The sequence below is a fragment of the Lutzomyia longipalpis genome, chromosome 4, assembly GCF_024334085.1.
Source record: "Lutzomyia longipalpis isolate SR_M1_2022 chromosome 4, ASM2433408v1".
Lineage (NCBI taxonomy): Eukaryota > Metazoa > Arthropoda > Insecta > Diptera > Psychodidae > Lutzomyia > Lutzomyia longipalpis.
In genome coordinates, this window is record NC_074710.1 from 17,231,848 (window position 1) to 17,249,038 (window position 17,191).

At 33.6% G+C, this 17,191-nt stretch overlaps 1 protein-coding gene across 3 annotated transcripts in view; it reads left to right on the forward strand.

Moving 5' to 3' along the window:
* LOC129795307 (KH domain-containing, RNA-binding, signal transduction-associated protein 2) overlaps nucleotides 1-17,191 on the forward strand; it is a 71,255-nt gene that overhangs the window by 39,153 nt on the left and 14,911 nt on the right. For all 3 annotated transcript variants that reach the window (XM_055836453.1, XM_055836450.1, XM_055836451.1), the window contains exons 4-6: nucleotides 3,237-3,334; nucleotides 5,734-5,850; nucleotides 7,935-8,081. In XM_055836453.1, the coding sequence (XP_055692428.1) occupies nucleotides 3,237-3,334; nucleotides 5,734-5,850; nucleotides 7,935-8,081 (362 nt within the window). The remainder of the gene's footprint in view (nucleotides 1-3,236; nucleotides 3,335-5,733; nucleotides 5,851-7,934; nucleotides 8,082-17,191) is intronic.

Here is a 17,191-nt window from a genome sequence, read left to right on the forward strand (position 1 = left end):
TGTATTTGCCTTGCGGAGATGGTGGCTTTAGTTTGGTGTAGTAATCTTTGCGGAAACACCCACCACCAGCGTGGCATTAAAGAATTACACCCACACCACACCCCTTGTGCCCTCCATTACCACCCCCAACCCCGGGGGGAAAGCTTTTGCACCAAGGGTTTCAATATAATGTGTATAGAATTAGATTAGAGGGGGTTTATCCCATGGATTTAGATGGGCTTATGTTTATTGCCGATATTACATATGCCTCAACATAATGCGTAATCTACGTTCGTAACGGGCTATGCAATAAAATTTCAATATCGAATCTTACACATTATATTCCTTTTAGGCCATCAACATGGCAAAATTTATTAAATTTCATAGAATATATAGCTGATACGACGCCTATATATACAAGCTTTTCTCCCACCCACACGCAAAAGCTCGACTATGCTGTGTTTAGATTGTTTTTGCACATCGTACGCTTAGACAAACAACCATACGCGATAGAGCATTGAAAGAGAAATGTTTATGCCATTTATGCCTTTAGGAAAAAGGAAAAATCAAAGGAGAAAACGTTGCAAAATGGATTTTTGGTGCGATTTTTGTTAGAAAAGGAGGCTATTCATTCTTCCTGGCTACAGAAAGGTATAAACTCCTTTAGAGAATTAGGATTCAAGAAATTATTCAAATTACGAATGTTCCGGAAATTTATGAAAAATATTATTTGAATTTGGCGCGCACACAAAGCGGGATAATCGTGGTGGTGAATTCGAATGGTAAAGTGAAGAAATATGGTGAAAAAGGACCGATTTGGCGGCAAAAATGAGATATCGGATGCAAACGTGCTTGCTCCGTAATAAAGTGTAATTTATTGCGTAAATTTAAGGAAATTTCGTGAACAACGATTATAAATGTAAGCAGAAGTCCCGTAATATTTTTTGCAAGAACCACAAAGGAAATCCTCGTGGAAAATTATTTAAGAACATAACTTAAAACATGTTTTAAAGACTAAATAAGAGTGTGCAGAAAATCTCAAATTCGTAGGAATATTTTCTGTGCAATTAGTTATTGCCCCTTTTTGTTTAAAATTGTAAATCGATATGCATTTGCTACAGCAAATTGAGGCAAAATTATGCATTAAATAAGATTCTCTTCTCAACTTTCACACAAAGTTCAAATTCATTATTTACCGAAAATGCTCTCTTGAGTCATCTTCACTTTACTTATACATACAATAGACTAAAGTTTAATTGCTCCTCTTCCTTGTGAACAATATCGCAGTACAATACACTCCATAGTGATTCATATTATGCCATTATTTACGTGACCTAATTTATTAAGGTGCCCTCACTGCAAAAAAAACAACTTCACGGTGGTCGTCGCCATTCAGAGTTTCTTTAAGAATAAAAAAGAGAGACAAAAGAGGAAGTTACTTTGTGGCACGTAAGATGTAAGAGATCCATTTCTTTACATTCTCCTCGACAGTTGGCTTTTTTATTATAAAATTATTTTTATCTGTCGGTTTAACTGGATTAAAAGGAAAATTTATATGCTACGTAAAATGCCATTAAGAAAATTAAATTAAATTCCATCGCGACATTTTTTTTCCGCTCTCATCTGCTATTCAATAAAACAATGAAGATTTTTCTCTTGGCGAATCTTTTTGATTCTTGTGGCTTCAAGCTTTCAAAAGTTTATTAATTCAACAATTAACATTTTCGTCTTTGGAAAAATTCGAATATGTAAAGTTCGGATGAAATCTTGCTATTAAAAATTAACAATCGCAAAGATATTCTCATGATTTTTAAACTTCTGTCAGTCAATTAAGAATTTAAATTCCAATAATATCTCTAACGAGATTCCTTTCCTAATGTAAAAACAATCCTACTTCAACTCCAAAGTAAACCTTTTGCTAAGAAGCTCCCAACCAAGGAGAGGTTAAAAGTCAAAAATTCTTTAGATGCAAAGAAGGTTTACGTAGAGCGAGTGTATTAGATGGGAGAGATTCCTTAACGCACGATTGCACAACTATGGGGCAAAATTTACTTAAAATTCTTCACATAGCACCGAATGTGTGTACTCCAAGATTCCATCCAATTTCCTCAATTTCTTATTGTGCCATAAACTTTAAGCATCCCCGAACCATTTGATGCGAATTAATTCATTCCTTATATACTTGTGGGAGATAAACATTCTTTTTTTTTATTCTTTTGTATACAAATTACACCCATAAAAACCAATTTTTCTACAGGAGGGAAATCTTACGAGTTGCAATTTCACCACAAGAATGATTTTTTTTTAAATTACATCACAGAGTGGCTCTTTTGTTGTTGTTGACTGTGAAAGGAAAATCAAATAGATCCAAAAAATTATATACTCAATTACTCTAAATGTTCTAAATGAACACAAAGACGCTTTTATAACGTGTTTTTTTTAATAATTTTAAATATTGTTAATGACTCAGAATAGCTTTTCTTTAAATTAATTTTTCGATAAGATTTTTTTTTTTACAAACTCTGTCTTATCAATTCATTCTCTTATTTTCTATTAATCAACCTACAACGATAAATCCCACAATGATGAGCTTTGTAAATAATGGACGCATACATTTATAACCATTTATAAATAAATTGTTCGTTATGTAGGGAAAGCTATTTTAGAGAGAGAGGGGGGGAGGGGATAAGAATGAGAGGCTTCCACATGAATGAATTCAATAGCAATCTGAATAATATGCATTTTTCATGAAGAAATTTCAAACAAAAACATTTCGACCCCATGTAATAGGGGGAGGGGGTTGAATGTGGCGTACTTTAGCCCCATAGAGCGAGAGACGGAGTGGGTGGGAAATGCTATAACTTGTTGAATATTCCATATTTCCTCTTCTATATTGCTCTTTTGCGCCAAAATGCGATAATATATGAAATTGTGCGCGAAAGCTTTTCCCTTATATGTATGTTTCACTTCTCCTAAATATATATTTGGGGGTAGGAGGGGGGAGCGAGGGTACTTAATAATGATGTGCTCGTGAGTTGAGATTGCAAGAGCTTAAGACTTTATTTAACATCATCATCCTGCCACACAGAGATGTGTGTCTGGGAGGTGGTGGCAGAGAGTATTAGATGAGCAAGTTTTGGGATTAAACGATATGCCATCACATAGCTAAAGATTAATTGTCCGATGACAGGGAAGTTATCATCTTAATATTTTCTTCTTTATCACATTTTTTTCTCTTTTCTCTTCCTGCTGTGTAGGATCATCGAGTGAAAAGAGCCGCCTTCTCGACATCACGAGGGATAAACCAATAAAAGTAGCCGTAAGGGTGGCCGTTCCAGTTAGGGATCATCCAAAGGTGAGCCAAAAAGAAAATCCTCACCCTAAATCCACATCCTTCAGAAAAATCCACCTCCACACACACGCAGAAAAAAAATTCAATCTACTTATAATTGGACTATGATTTTGGTGTGGTGGGTGAGAGAGAATTTTGAATAATTCATGGGGTTGTTTCGCTCAGAAAAAAATGATTGAACTTCAGCTAGATTCAAGAATTGGTATACCACACAGTGAGCAATGTTTATGCGTTGAAATGTGATTTATCTGTTGTATTGGAGGATGCTGAGCTTTGTATTTTCGTGAGATTCTGAAACTTTTTCAATGATATTATAATTTTTTAGGAAGTTCTATTGATAAATTCGAGCTTGATTTAAATAAAATCAATCAAACTGATTTAAAATATTTTAATGAGTTAAAATTGTTGATGAAATATCAAAGATTGTTAGAGATATCTCTTGAAAATATTCAATAGTTTTTTGTGCCTAATGTTTACTTTAGAATAATTTTAAAAATATTCTTTGAATAAAATATTTTTTTTATTAATTTAATGAAGGATGGTCTCAGGAACAAAATGGCCAAAATGTGAGAATTTCAAGTAATTTTTTTTTGAGGACAAAAATTTATTTTCAAAATTGAAAATACTGAATTCTTATCAGTTTTTGGCCATTTAACGAGATTGTAAGCCAATTTCTATTTTTTTCTTTCAAAATTGGCTCAAAAATCGCTTTTGAAAGTCCCTGAGTTTTTAAAATTTCGAGATCATCCCTTAGTTGAAAAACTCATGAGGAAAACTGTCAGAAAGGGAAATGAAAATGCCTTGTTTTTGCAATCAGCGACGTTTCGAATTAATAAGATTTTCGAATACTTTTCAAAGTTGCAATATTTTAGGGATTTTAGACATTTTTAAGAATCTGCAAAACTCCCTTGGTGTATGCCAATGTTCGTGGTATACCAACGAAAAAAAATAAAGAAGGAAAAAAAGACATATTTGGAGAGAAAAATTGGGGTTGTCACAACCAAGTTCGTGACCTAAAATTTCTCTTTTTTCCCACCATGAAGATTTTTTTTCTTTATCAATGTTGGTCCATTTTTGGGTTGAAATTTTAATAAGCAAATGACGAAATAAAATGAAGAATTGAGTGAGAATTAATTGAATTATGTGATTATGATCGTTGAGGATGATTCGTGATTTAGAAAACATTTTTTGCTTAATTCCTACGAATGTATTAATGTTGTGAAATGTAAGGGGACAAAGTGAAATTCCATGTTGGACGAATAGATAATTAAGTTCTTTTTTTTTCTGAGGGAAATTTTCAATGTTTCTCCTTGTTCTTCATTTTATGCACGTGCGCCATATCCTTTATGTACATTTTATCAATTTCTTGTACAGAGAGAGAGAATGAGGCAAGTGTACTTGGCATCATTACTGATTTATACTCAATAAATTTGAAATGCCATCATTATGAAAACGACCCTCTATAATGGCTTTCATCCTCATTCCCTCCACCCCCTCAAAGGGAAACTTTTCCAAACTTTATCCCGCCCCCAACTGACGGTATAAGACAGACAAGACCGTCTCCTTGAAGCACAACATCGACATTGTGGGGAGGTAAAGGGAAATCTTCTCTGTGCAAAATCTTACTTTTACATAATGCACCATATAGCATTACATAGCGCACATCTTGAGAGTCAAGCAAGTAATTTTCAGCTCATGACGAAATTTCCACATTTCTCGCGCTCTCTTTCTCTATAATTTTCCCAGCGAGATTTTCCTTCCAAATAATCCACACGAATTGCTGTAATTTTTGCTTCTCTCCCCTGCCCTTTCCTCGTTGTCCAGAAAACTTCTTTCACCAACAACTGTTTTTTTTCTTAGCTTCTTACATCAGATTTCTCCAATATAAGAAATTTCCAGCGAGAAATATTGAAGATTTGGCTGTTGAAAGTTTCTCCGCTCCCCTCGTAGAGAGAACTTCGTGACTTTGGTGCAGGGTAAAAATGCACAATTGCTTGACTTAATTTAACTTCTTATTCACAAGAATTCTGTGAGACAGAACACCACCACTTCTTGAGAATTTTGTAATTTAATATTTTTGCAAAAAATAAAGGTGCTAGACAATTAAATCTCCTTGGAAATGGAGTTAATTTTCTAAAGAAATCTTCTCTATTCTCTTAAATATTCTCTAAATTAGAAGAAAAATCCTTTTGCAATGAGTGCACAGAGAGAAATTATTCCTCTATAGAAACTTTGTGAGATTTGTCTTTTTTCTTAGACAGACTCCTAAAGAACTTTGCGATGTTACTTTATTCTTTCTTTAATAAAATGTTTTCTATATCTACTTTCCATGATGGACTACGGTTGGCGCACAACTTTCTACATCCACCCACGCCCCTTAAACTGCTGCAAACCACAAACAGTTTAATTTCGTGGGAAAACTACTTGGGCCCAAGGGGAACTCCATGAAACGACTCCAGGAGGACACAATGTGCAAAATGGCTGTACTTGGACGGGGATCCATGAAGGATCGGAAAAAGGTGAGTCCACTGGGGGCGACATGCGAGGGTTTGTACGGAGAAGATTTATGGGGACTCGCTCTGCTCGGTGCGTCTCACCTCACTTGAAATGCAAACCACATTTTGCTATTTTGGTACAAAGTAAAATAAATTTGGACTTATCGATTGTAAAACTTTCCCTCATAGCACGTGCAATGGGTGGGAAATCAAAGGGAAAAGTCAACTTTTATAATTAAATTTAAATGTTCTCGCGAAATGGAATCTAAATATTTTCCTCATTTCTCGTGGAAATCCTTCTTCGAGGGGGAAATTTAATGAGATCTGCGGAAAAATTAATTTCTTCGCTGGAGTAATCCAGTATGCAAACAAAATGGATCAAAACTTGGTCAATATTTGATCAATTCTGTGAAAATATTTGGAAATGAAAAATGACTACGTTTTATTATTGTGCAAAAGTGAAGAATATTAATTAATTTTTTGAGAAGATTGTATTTGAATTCAAAAAAATATATTAAATGAAATACTAATTAATAAATAAATAAAATAGAAACAAAATGAGTTTAATATGTTTGATATGTTTGAGTCAATAACTAAACAATTTAACCCCAGCATAGCTGTTTTAATTTTATGATTACAGTTTGAGCAAACATTGCTTCAATACAGATCAAACATATGAAATAATTAAAATGTAAGAAAGACAAACATGGCTTAATATGAAAAAAAAAACATAAATATTTGGCAATCAAAAACCACTCAAACTTCTTTCAAATATTTGATCAAAAAATTGTTGAAAGATTGACAAAGTATTTCTCATCGAATTATTCGAAAAAATAAAAAAGAATATATGACAATCTTAATATATAAAGCTGAAAAGTTTGTTTGTCTGTCTGTGGCACATGAACTCCTCCTAAACCGCTGGGCCGATCTTGATGAAATTTGGTATGGGGGTAGAGGGGGTCAAGACGAGTTGCAAGCGTTATATGGGATTCCGCCCCAACCCCCCTTTGTAGCGCCCCCACAGAAAAACTGATTTTTCCCATTTTCTACCTGCTGAAGGGTCAGATAACGGGATTTTTTTATTTAAAAAATTTTTCGGGGTACCGTATTGTTCATCCACCCTACTAATATACGCCTCTCTATAAAGCTTAAAGTGGAGTTTGCTCACACGTGATTGGGGGCTCGGGTTGACTAGTCTATCTATATAATAATTAAAGGATTTCGTTCCTGTACAGCTATGCATTTCCACACCGTTGATCCGATCGAGATGAAATTTGGTACAGAGACTACAGATACCAGGCGGTTTTTACCAACGACTAAATCTTCCATTAAATATATTTCAATTTATCACAATTCCTTTCTCCTTCTAAAATTTGCGCGAAGCGCAAAAATTTCCCGCGAAGCGGGGCGAGGTAAATTGGAGCGAAGCGACAATTTACCTCGTAAAATATATTTAAAATACATCTAAACGAAATTATTAAGTCAAACATTTAATCAAATTTTGTCTAATTAGTCAATTATTATTTTTTTTGATTTTCCACAAAAAGTTTTCCTGTAAAATAATGTTTAATGTCTTACGAACAGAAATAATTTACAGGCTTTTAATTGAGTCATTCATTTGCTCAAGAACTCCATTTATGCTTTATTTTTCTCCATTCCATGCAATCAATAAATTTTTTCTTAGTGTTTGACTAAGAACTCAATTATTGCTCAATGTTTAGAAAAAAAAAAAGAAAAACGCAGACAAATTTTTCCGACCCTCATATTCAGTTTTCATTAAATATTTGGCTCAAATATTTATTTTGGCTTCAATAATTGGTTCAATTATTATTTAATTTTTCTTAAAAAAATATTAATTATCATAGAATTTGTGAAATTGATCAAATATCAATCAATTCTGGTCTGAAATTAAATCCTTGTTCAAAAAATGACTGCATTTGTGAACACAAATCAAATATCCCATTAAAGTGAACTCAATATTTGATCAAATGTTGTCCAATTTTGCTGACATGTGATATTTTATAGAAAAATAAAGCTTGAATGAGCACGTCCTGATCATTCTTTCTATTTTTATATTTTTATATGTCCGCACACATCCCCCAAAAAAGGAGGAAGAATTGCGATTGAGTGGCGACCCGAGATATTCCCATTTATCAGAAGATTTGCACGTTGAAATATCAACATTTGCAGCACCCGCTGAAGCTCATGCCCGTATCGCCTATGCTCTGGCCGAAGTGAGGAGATTCCTTGTTCCGGTAAGTAACACCTCCCACACACATACTCATATTTTATTGAATACAATAACATGATTTTTTTACGACTATTGCCACCTTATTCGCCTTATTCTCACACGTTTTCATATCCTTCGATATAAGATTCTCTCACAGTCAGCTGCCCCCTCACTCAGGGGAGATTCTCTCCCTCTGAGCAGAAGCAGGAAAACTGTTTGTCCCCACGGAAAGGTGCAAATTACACCAATCACGTGAAATAGCTGTCCATATTATTTTTTATATGTAGGTACATATGAAATCTCTGTTTTTCTCAAGATATTTGCGGCATTTTCCAAATTGTCCTCCCTCCCTTATTTGATGTTATCTTGTATGTACGTGCCTTCCACCCCCCTATAAAGAAAAAATGTGGTATGAGAAAGTTTTGCTAGGCTCGTAATATATTTTTTTACTTCATCCCGCTGAGGCATTTTGATTGGGATTATGTTGTGGGTGATAAAAGTGTGCGGATATGACCATTAAAATCCATTTTATAAGCTCTATACAACACTGTATGGGATACAGCGTTGTGTAAATGGTATTAAAAGTTAATAAACAAAATTATATGTGTGAGAATATGGAGCAGTATGGTGACCCCAATAAATACTTTAGTGGTAAAAGTCCACAAATGTCTCCTCATACCACCACAGCACATATCCTCCAAAGTTAGTTGCATGAAATTAATCTCCCACAAATTCTGAATAATTTAATAATAACGCCCTTGCTGTGCTTTTAGTTGGAAAATGCAATATTCGGGGGGATTTCTTATGAAAAAGCTCAACGTTTTTTTTCGCCAAGGGGTTTATTATTATTTTTTTAAGGATCTCTTTGTATATTTTTTTTGAATTCTGTGGTGAATCCTTGAAAGGAACTTTGGAAAAAAATAACGTTTTATAGAGTTGTAAAGAAAAAGAATAGAAAGCTAATAGATAATAGAAAGAATCATTATTTTCATAGCAAGGACACATTGTGCTATAATATGGTATTTTTCTTATTTTAGAAAAAAATAAATAAAATGAATAAAAATAAGGAAAACTAATAAATTACTTATAAATCAAAAATTGGAGAGAGATTAAAGAATAAAAACCAAATCTATTGATTTTTTTTATAGTTTGTGTCTTGAGTTCCATAAAAAAAATTATACAAGGAATAAGGCCTGTGAATTACAAATATATTTTTTTTGTAATTTTCGTTCTATTTTCATTAAGAATAATATTGTTAAATTATACAATATTTTTCTTCAAATTCACTAAAATGTATAAAATATTTTATAGGTAGTACATGTATCTCAACTAATAATGAGATCCAAATTTTGTATTTTGTTATAATTATAACTTTATAATAAATCTATCAAAGGAAAGAAATGAAATTCTTTAGAATCAAGAAAATCAACTTGAAAACGATAGAAATACCCATAACGCTAAAAAAAAACAGAACCAAAGTACTATAAAAAGTCAAAAAAGTGAAGGAAATGCAATTTAAACGTTTATAGTACGATAAAACCGCGTAAGTTCTATAAAATTGCAATTTAGAGTCCACATCTCTTATTTAAATATTCAAATTTTTTAAATCAACAACCAAAGTTGTTTGCAGAAGATGAAGGCACTGTTTGTAATTTTTATAGCAAATGGAAACTCATCTCAATTCGCGTATGCTATAAAAATGCCAAAATAGAGAGAATCTTTACTAAAATTATTTGAATGGTTCTTATAGAAATTCTGATTCTCTTTACGTACCTACACTCTTACTTCTGTTTAGAGTTTTAAATTTATAAAAATGGAGATGTTGTAAAATAAAATGTAATAACTTAAAAAAGCCTTACAAATTCAAATATTAATATTTTTTATTAATATTATAGTTCCCCAACTAATATGCTGAATCAATCCTCGGGGCATTTATATAACCTTTCTATTAAAACTCCCAATATGCTATAAAACTAATAACTGATTTTTATTAATCTCTTTTAATTAACCCAAATATATATTTTTTAAACAAATTGATTTTTTTATTTTCTACAAATAAAAAATCTCTCGATTGGGAAAATAGTGAAAATTTTCAATAAGCCGTTTTTCCCATTTCAATTTTTTTTCCGATGATTTTACCCATTTAGGGACACGTAAAACGAGAATATGTCCTCAGGGGTTGCAAATATAGGCAAAGCAAGGGTGGAAAAAGTTCCCAGAGAGTGCTTTCAACTTACAAAACACATCGTGATGGTGCGCAGTGATAAAAGATTTATTGTTTATGAAGAGATGTCCCGAGGAAAAATGTGTTTTGATGCACAAATGCGACACGGTTGGTGGTGCAAAAAAAAACAAAGCTCAACAGATGAGTGATGGACAGGAATATCCCACTGGGGGAAGGTAGGGCCCTCAGCAAGTCAATTAATATTACAGGAAAATTTCTAGGAAAGCAGGATGATGTTTAGGGCATGTTGGAAAGCAGCACAGCATAAAAAAGCAAACCCTTGCATGCTAAATGGGTGACGTTTTGATGCCACAATGAAGCGTATTGTTGGTGGTTTTGGGGATTATCTCGTTGGATGACGAACACGATGTGCTTTCGAAGCGATTCTTGCACGATGAGCTACATGCGCGCTGAATATCCTCAGCTAAAAGATAAAATTTTATGTGCATTATTTAGCCATGCTGTCGGATCTCGAGACTATTTTCTACCATCCCAGACACTCACGGGCGTCATCATGACTTTCTGATAGCTACCTATACACTACCACCACCACCACCCCCGCACACGGTCCTCCTCCGCCCAAAACCCAATTCACCGTCTCAGCACTACTTGGTCGTTACATACATTACATAGAATAAGACGGGGGTGGGACGTGTATGGTGTGGTGAATATATTCAATACATATTGATTGTATTGCCAAATGGAATGGCGTCTGGATAAAAATTCAATGGCCAAAAAAGAATTTGCAAAGAGGTTAAGGGGTCAATGCAGTGTGCTCTATCACTTGTGAGCAAATAAAATTGCATAAACTCCTTTCTTCTTCAATTGTCACATTAGTTTTTATGACATTTTTATTGCATTTTTTATTGATGATAATTCAATTTATATCCATCTATCGCACAAAGAGTGTGAGATAAATTTAATCTAATATATGAATTATGCATAAAGGAGAAAATCGAAGTTGATGAATTTTGGTCAGGGAGATGATTTTATTGGAAAAGGAGTTTAGTCACTGCGTTCTATTGTATTAAGAAAATGTCAAAAATAAGAATAATTCAAATTTGTGAAAATCTTATAATTTAAAAGGAAAAGACGTTTATTTATCTCAATTTTCATAAACTTAAACACTGGAGGATCGAGGTTTCTAACCTCAAAATCTTGATCTTCATTTTCTCTTAAAAGAAAATATTTTTCCAAGTTTTCTTTCGACGATATTGAAATAATGAAATTTCCCTATACGCAGATATAAAAATTATTAAGAAATAATAAATAGATTTTAATTCTGTGGCGATTGAAAAAAGTCGATTTGGCCACTTTGGCCAGTAAAATCCTTCAAGGGTTAAAGGACTTTTCTCAGTCTCTTTGGTCTCTTTTGCGGGAATTTGATGAATTTGTAACGTGGAAAAACAATTAAATTCATAAATAATTGGAAAAAAAAATGTTTCAATAAAATGTCATTCGCTGCCTAAAAAACGCGAAAGGGTTAAAATCCCTTTTCGATGAAACATTTACGTAAATGTTTCATGCACGGCAAATTTGCTATTTATTTATTAATTTTTCGGATGATGGACTGTATCCACAGATATTCTTAGAATGTAGAATTTTTCCATATCAGTGACTAAAAAGTCCTTTATTTTATTAGAGAAAACTGAATTTTAAAAAATACTTCCGACATTTTGAATAAAAAAAAATTTAAACGGAAACTTCTGTTACAACGATGTACCACTGTAATGCAATAATCATAAACTACAGCTGTGAGATTTATTGAGAGCTACTAAAAAGGTACAAAGTAAAAAATTGATGGATTTTAGTGGTCAGACTCGATGACTTACAGAACTCCACCACCTGTGGCTTCGTTACATCGAGTTTATCGATATAAAAAAACGTCTTATCACCCTGAGGTGGGATGTGAAGGAGATGATTCTCATGAAGTACTGCTGGTGCGCAGAAGAATGAGGATCGAGATACCTTTAGTATCAAGTTTTTATCCACATTTATCTAGATATGGGTAAAGGAGTCTGGGTGCGAAAGAAGAGAAAATGACCATGGCTTTTGAACAGTGCGGGGGTGGCGGGCGAGGGGTTAAAGCAGCAAATAGATATGGGCGGAAGGTGATGGAGTCATTTTATGCGAAATGGGAGCGGGTGGTTAAGTCTGGGTGAATGTCGATAACCCGCTTTTATTGAAATGGGATTCGTAATCGGGTCTCGGGATTTTATACTCCTTTTGACTCATTTCACAACGCACACACACACATTCACCTTCTAAATTCCCTACCTCATGCGGGACATTGAATATTTTATGTATTATGTATAGTAGGTTATAACTATATACAATTTACGAAGGTATACATATCAAGGATATATCAAGGTTTATATATATTTAACACGGGTAGAGGTATAAGAAGAAAATGGAAAAGAGGTGGGATCCAATTTACAAGTAAGGGATGATTATAGGCAACCCCAGAGAGAGAGACTTGGTACGAAGAACAAACTCCCAAAGTCAACAAACGGAATTGCCCACCCCCCGTGGAAACTCTGGGGTGGAAGGATGCGGCTCACACAGGTACACGAGAGGATTCATGAGGTATGCAGGCATGGCTATATAACCCCAACAATGTACCTTCTAATGTGTAAAGGAATGTGTAAATCGTTTGGAATTGCCAAAGATGCTTGATTCACGTTCAAACTTCTCGCCGTTCGTTGCCACACAAAGCCCACCCACCCACAACCCCCCTATGAGGCTTCTCCTTACACAGAGAAAGCTCAAGAGGTTGGTGAGTAGGAGAATATTATGATGTCGAGACGGCAATGATTACCCGAATTAACTTTCATGTATTTTAAGTAGCTTAAATATCCCCCGCCAAGCTTATACCAATTCAACCATTCGTGCAATTTTTCTCTCAGAGAATTTTCCTTTTACCCTCATACGGAGTGAAAGTTTCAGCCGGGCGCACAAAAAAAAATAATAAAATAAATATGAAAATTTAAATCCTTCTCCGCCAAGCAACCCCTTGAGAAAAAAAACTAGAGGGGTGTATATCTGGCGAATAATTGTGATTTTTTGAAGAATATTTCCAAATATTTTTTTTAAATTGAAGAACATGTATCAATTCTTCAAGAATATTCCTAATTTTTTTACGAATACAATGGAAATTTAAAGAAAAAGATGTGAAAAGTAAGTAAATTCTATTTCAAAGTATTCATAGAATACGTAAAAGAAGTCAGAAATATTCATTAAACAGTCGTGTAAAATTAAAATATTCCTAAACCAGAATCAGATCCCTAATTTCTTAGAAATATTCTGTATACGATTTTATATTCAGGAACATGATCTCCTCTTAGCATAAGACAATTTTTTAAACGATTTAAAAAAAAATGTTAGAGATTTTCTATTTTCAAATGGAATCATTCATTTGTCATAAAACAATGGTGACCCAACGAAGGCGAAGGAATTCAATGTATAAAACATTCTCGCCATTGTTTCATTGATGAGTTTTAATAAAGTTTTTTTAAAACACTTTTGTAAACAAATATTCCGAATAATTTCTCTACAATCCCCAAAAACATATCACAATTTTTTCTTCAGATAATTTCCCCTTTTAAGAAAAGAAAAAGTCCTCGGAAAAAATAATGCCTTCCATCAGAGAATGAACTTTTTTTTATTAATAAAATAGCATTGACATACCTATATATACCTAATCCTATCTTAGAGTGGGAAAAAGAACAAGAAATACGTACAATATAGAGAATCCCCCTTGAAAGTCCTCCCTGGCATTCCTGAGAAGGTAAAATAAAATGAAAATAAAAAAAGGAAATGTTGACATGAATTAAAAGTTACGTGTCTCCGTGAAGACATCAAGCGGTGCGTATACAAATGGATTGTTAAATAAAATAGAGCCATTCGGGTATTTGCTTCCAAAGCCAAATGCTCTTAGAGGATGGGGGTGTGTGTTTGTGATGAAAATTTCAAAAGAATGGCACGCAATGAGCTTTTAATGGTTAAAGAAGAATGACACCTTTTTTTTCCTCAGCACTGCTGCTGCTGGGTTGCGTGGAACCATCCATCCACCACCCATCCCTTTTTGACAAGGGTTGAAGTCCTTTTCATTCATCTCTCCGCAACAAACCAACCACCATCAACAACAAAACCATATTTGTTTGACTCGTCGCCTTTAGATGGTGAAAATCCATTACGCACCCCGAGGATGGAACAAAAAAAAAGCAAAAAGGGGCTAAAAGACAACCCCTCCCCCCCCTGCTCCGTCTTAGTTGTCTGGTAGGATATATAGATAGACAGGAGGATGTTATAAAATAAATTGAAAATCCATCTTGCCGGAGAGAATGTACGTTAAGCTTCTCCGGGGAAGGTATTAATTAAATTTCAAAAGCATGTAGTGTGGTTGAAATTGTGCAAGAAAATTCGTAACATCTGGTTTAAATTGGCTATCAAATACTTTGGGAAGAAGGTGGATTATTTTGTGAAAATTATCAGAATATTGTAGGTTTATTTTGGTATAGGTTATATTCTGGGATATCATGCTTCACATCTCACGTGCAAACAGGTGCAATTATTATTAATTAAAATGAAAATGTTATAGTTGATGCGTTATTGGTGAATGTGGTGAATATGTAAAAGGAAATACACCTTGAAGATCAAATTCACCACATTGGGAGATTACATAAATGTTTCCCGCAAATTGCGACCATATTCAAAGACAGATATTTTTTTCTGTCCTACACTAATTAAATCAAAGTAAAAGAGTGATCAATAAATCCTTGAATTTTCAGCACAAATTTCATAGATCTCAAGGACATCTTGGTCGCTAAATAGGACCAATTAAAAAAATGAATTTTATTTGTTTGTACCGCATGGGGAGTTTTAACTCATACTCACCACTTGATAAATTTTGTGGTGAATTTTTTCTTCAATAAAGTTTCATTGGTATTAACATAGCACAAATATTTTTCATGAGAGAAAATTAATTTCATTTAAATTAATTTTCAATTCCCCACTCATAAATATTATGCAAACTTTCACGTAAAAAGTGCGAAAAAATTGCAACTGTATCGCTAAATATTTTCCAAATTTTCCACATTGCTATCTATATGGCGGTCATTAATTTTTATTAAATCTTCCTATATTAATTTAATCGAGAATTTAACGACACTAATAGAGGATTTTGGGATATTAATTTTTCCGAACTTTTTTTTGTTCATTACTATGGCTTTGTAACTCTTCGCGTAAAAATATAGTGTGATGAGGAAGTGCATAAAAATAAGCACAAACAGGATAAAAATTAATATACCAAAAAAAAGTCAAATTGGGGTGAAATTTATGAACATGAAATATCAATAAAAGGGCCCCCATAGTTAGCAATAGAAGCAGAGAGTGGGTAAGGAGGAATGGCTGTGGGGTGTTTGGGATTTGGAGTGGATTAAAGGGGTCTGGAGATGGTTGATGGAAGTGTAAATGCTCCCCTATCAGAGTGGAAGAGAAGTAATCAATGCGGAGGATGATTTATGTGCCTGACTAAATGTTTACCTGTGCAACTGTATTCAATGAATTCCTGGTCCCTTTATATTTAGCCATAAGCAAAAGATATGTGGCAGATATAAATTCGACGAATAGAATGAATAGAATTGGGATGGAAATGGGGGGAGGTTAGGATAACAAGAAGGAAGACATTTGTATAGAGAGAGAGAACATAGACAAATTGGAGAATAGAATATCGCCCACCTCATATAGCAATTGTACCAAGGAGTGTGTTTGGCTGTTGGCCCTTTTATGGGAAATCCAAACTATTGTTTCCAATTCACAAATGAATGATAAGTCAATCGAAAATTTTCAGCTCTTGTATTTTGTACAATGATGGATCATTTTCACAAAAGATCCCAACGGCTATTCAATTTGAAATTTCCCTTTTATGTTATACGCAAAAATTCAATTAAGATACGTTTAATGCTAAAATATATAACATTTCACATGTTGAAGGATAAATTCATTATCCTTTGATATTCTAACGTATGTTGTATGTAGAATAATTTTCTATTGAAATTTTGACAGGTTCATTGAAATGAATAAAAGTTAAATAACAGATAGGGAAGTAATTGCATCAGGTAGTGGTCCATAATTTTTTTTAACCTGAAACAACTACCTAGTTAACGTATAGTTTCAGCTTATTTTCTAGGTTAAAATAAGTAATTTATAGGATAAAAATCTTATGAAAAAATTTTTTAAAGAAGATATTCAAACGTTAAAAAAAATGAGTGTCAAAAGTTTAAAAAAAAATCAAAATGTAGGACAAGGAATGTCAAACCGTGAAAGAGAAAATTGAAAAGTTAGAACAGAAATGTCTAACGTTAGAAAAAAGAATACCAAGAACTACAAAAGAAACGTTAAACGTTACAAAACTTCCGTTTAATATTGGGAAAGAAATATCAAATATAAAATAAACGTCAAACGTTAGAAAATAAAAATCAAACGTCAAAAAAAGCATAAACGTTAGGATAGAAGGCTCAAACGATATTTTAGCAACTTTTAAGAAAAGTTCAAAAAAACATCCCTTAGAATATATTTCTAGCAATTGCCCTGCAACAAAAACACCTTTAAAAAATTAGATAAATAGTCCACCCTTTGATGCTGGTTAATGGTGAAAGGATATTGAGATAAAGGTGGAAAATTTAAATACTAACATCGAGCATGGTGTAAATTGAGACTTTTATTGCTGGTAAAGTGTAATCACCATGAGTGCATGACCACACCACGTAAATATATTTCAAAACGGCCTCCTCCCACACGCCCAATGCACTGTGGCACAGCACCCCTTTTCAGATGCTTACCGGTGCTTTTGACATAAAAGCACAACATACACCCCGAGCCCGTCCCTCCCGAAAACAGCATGTAATGGC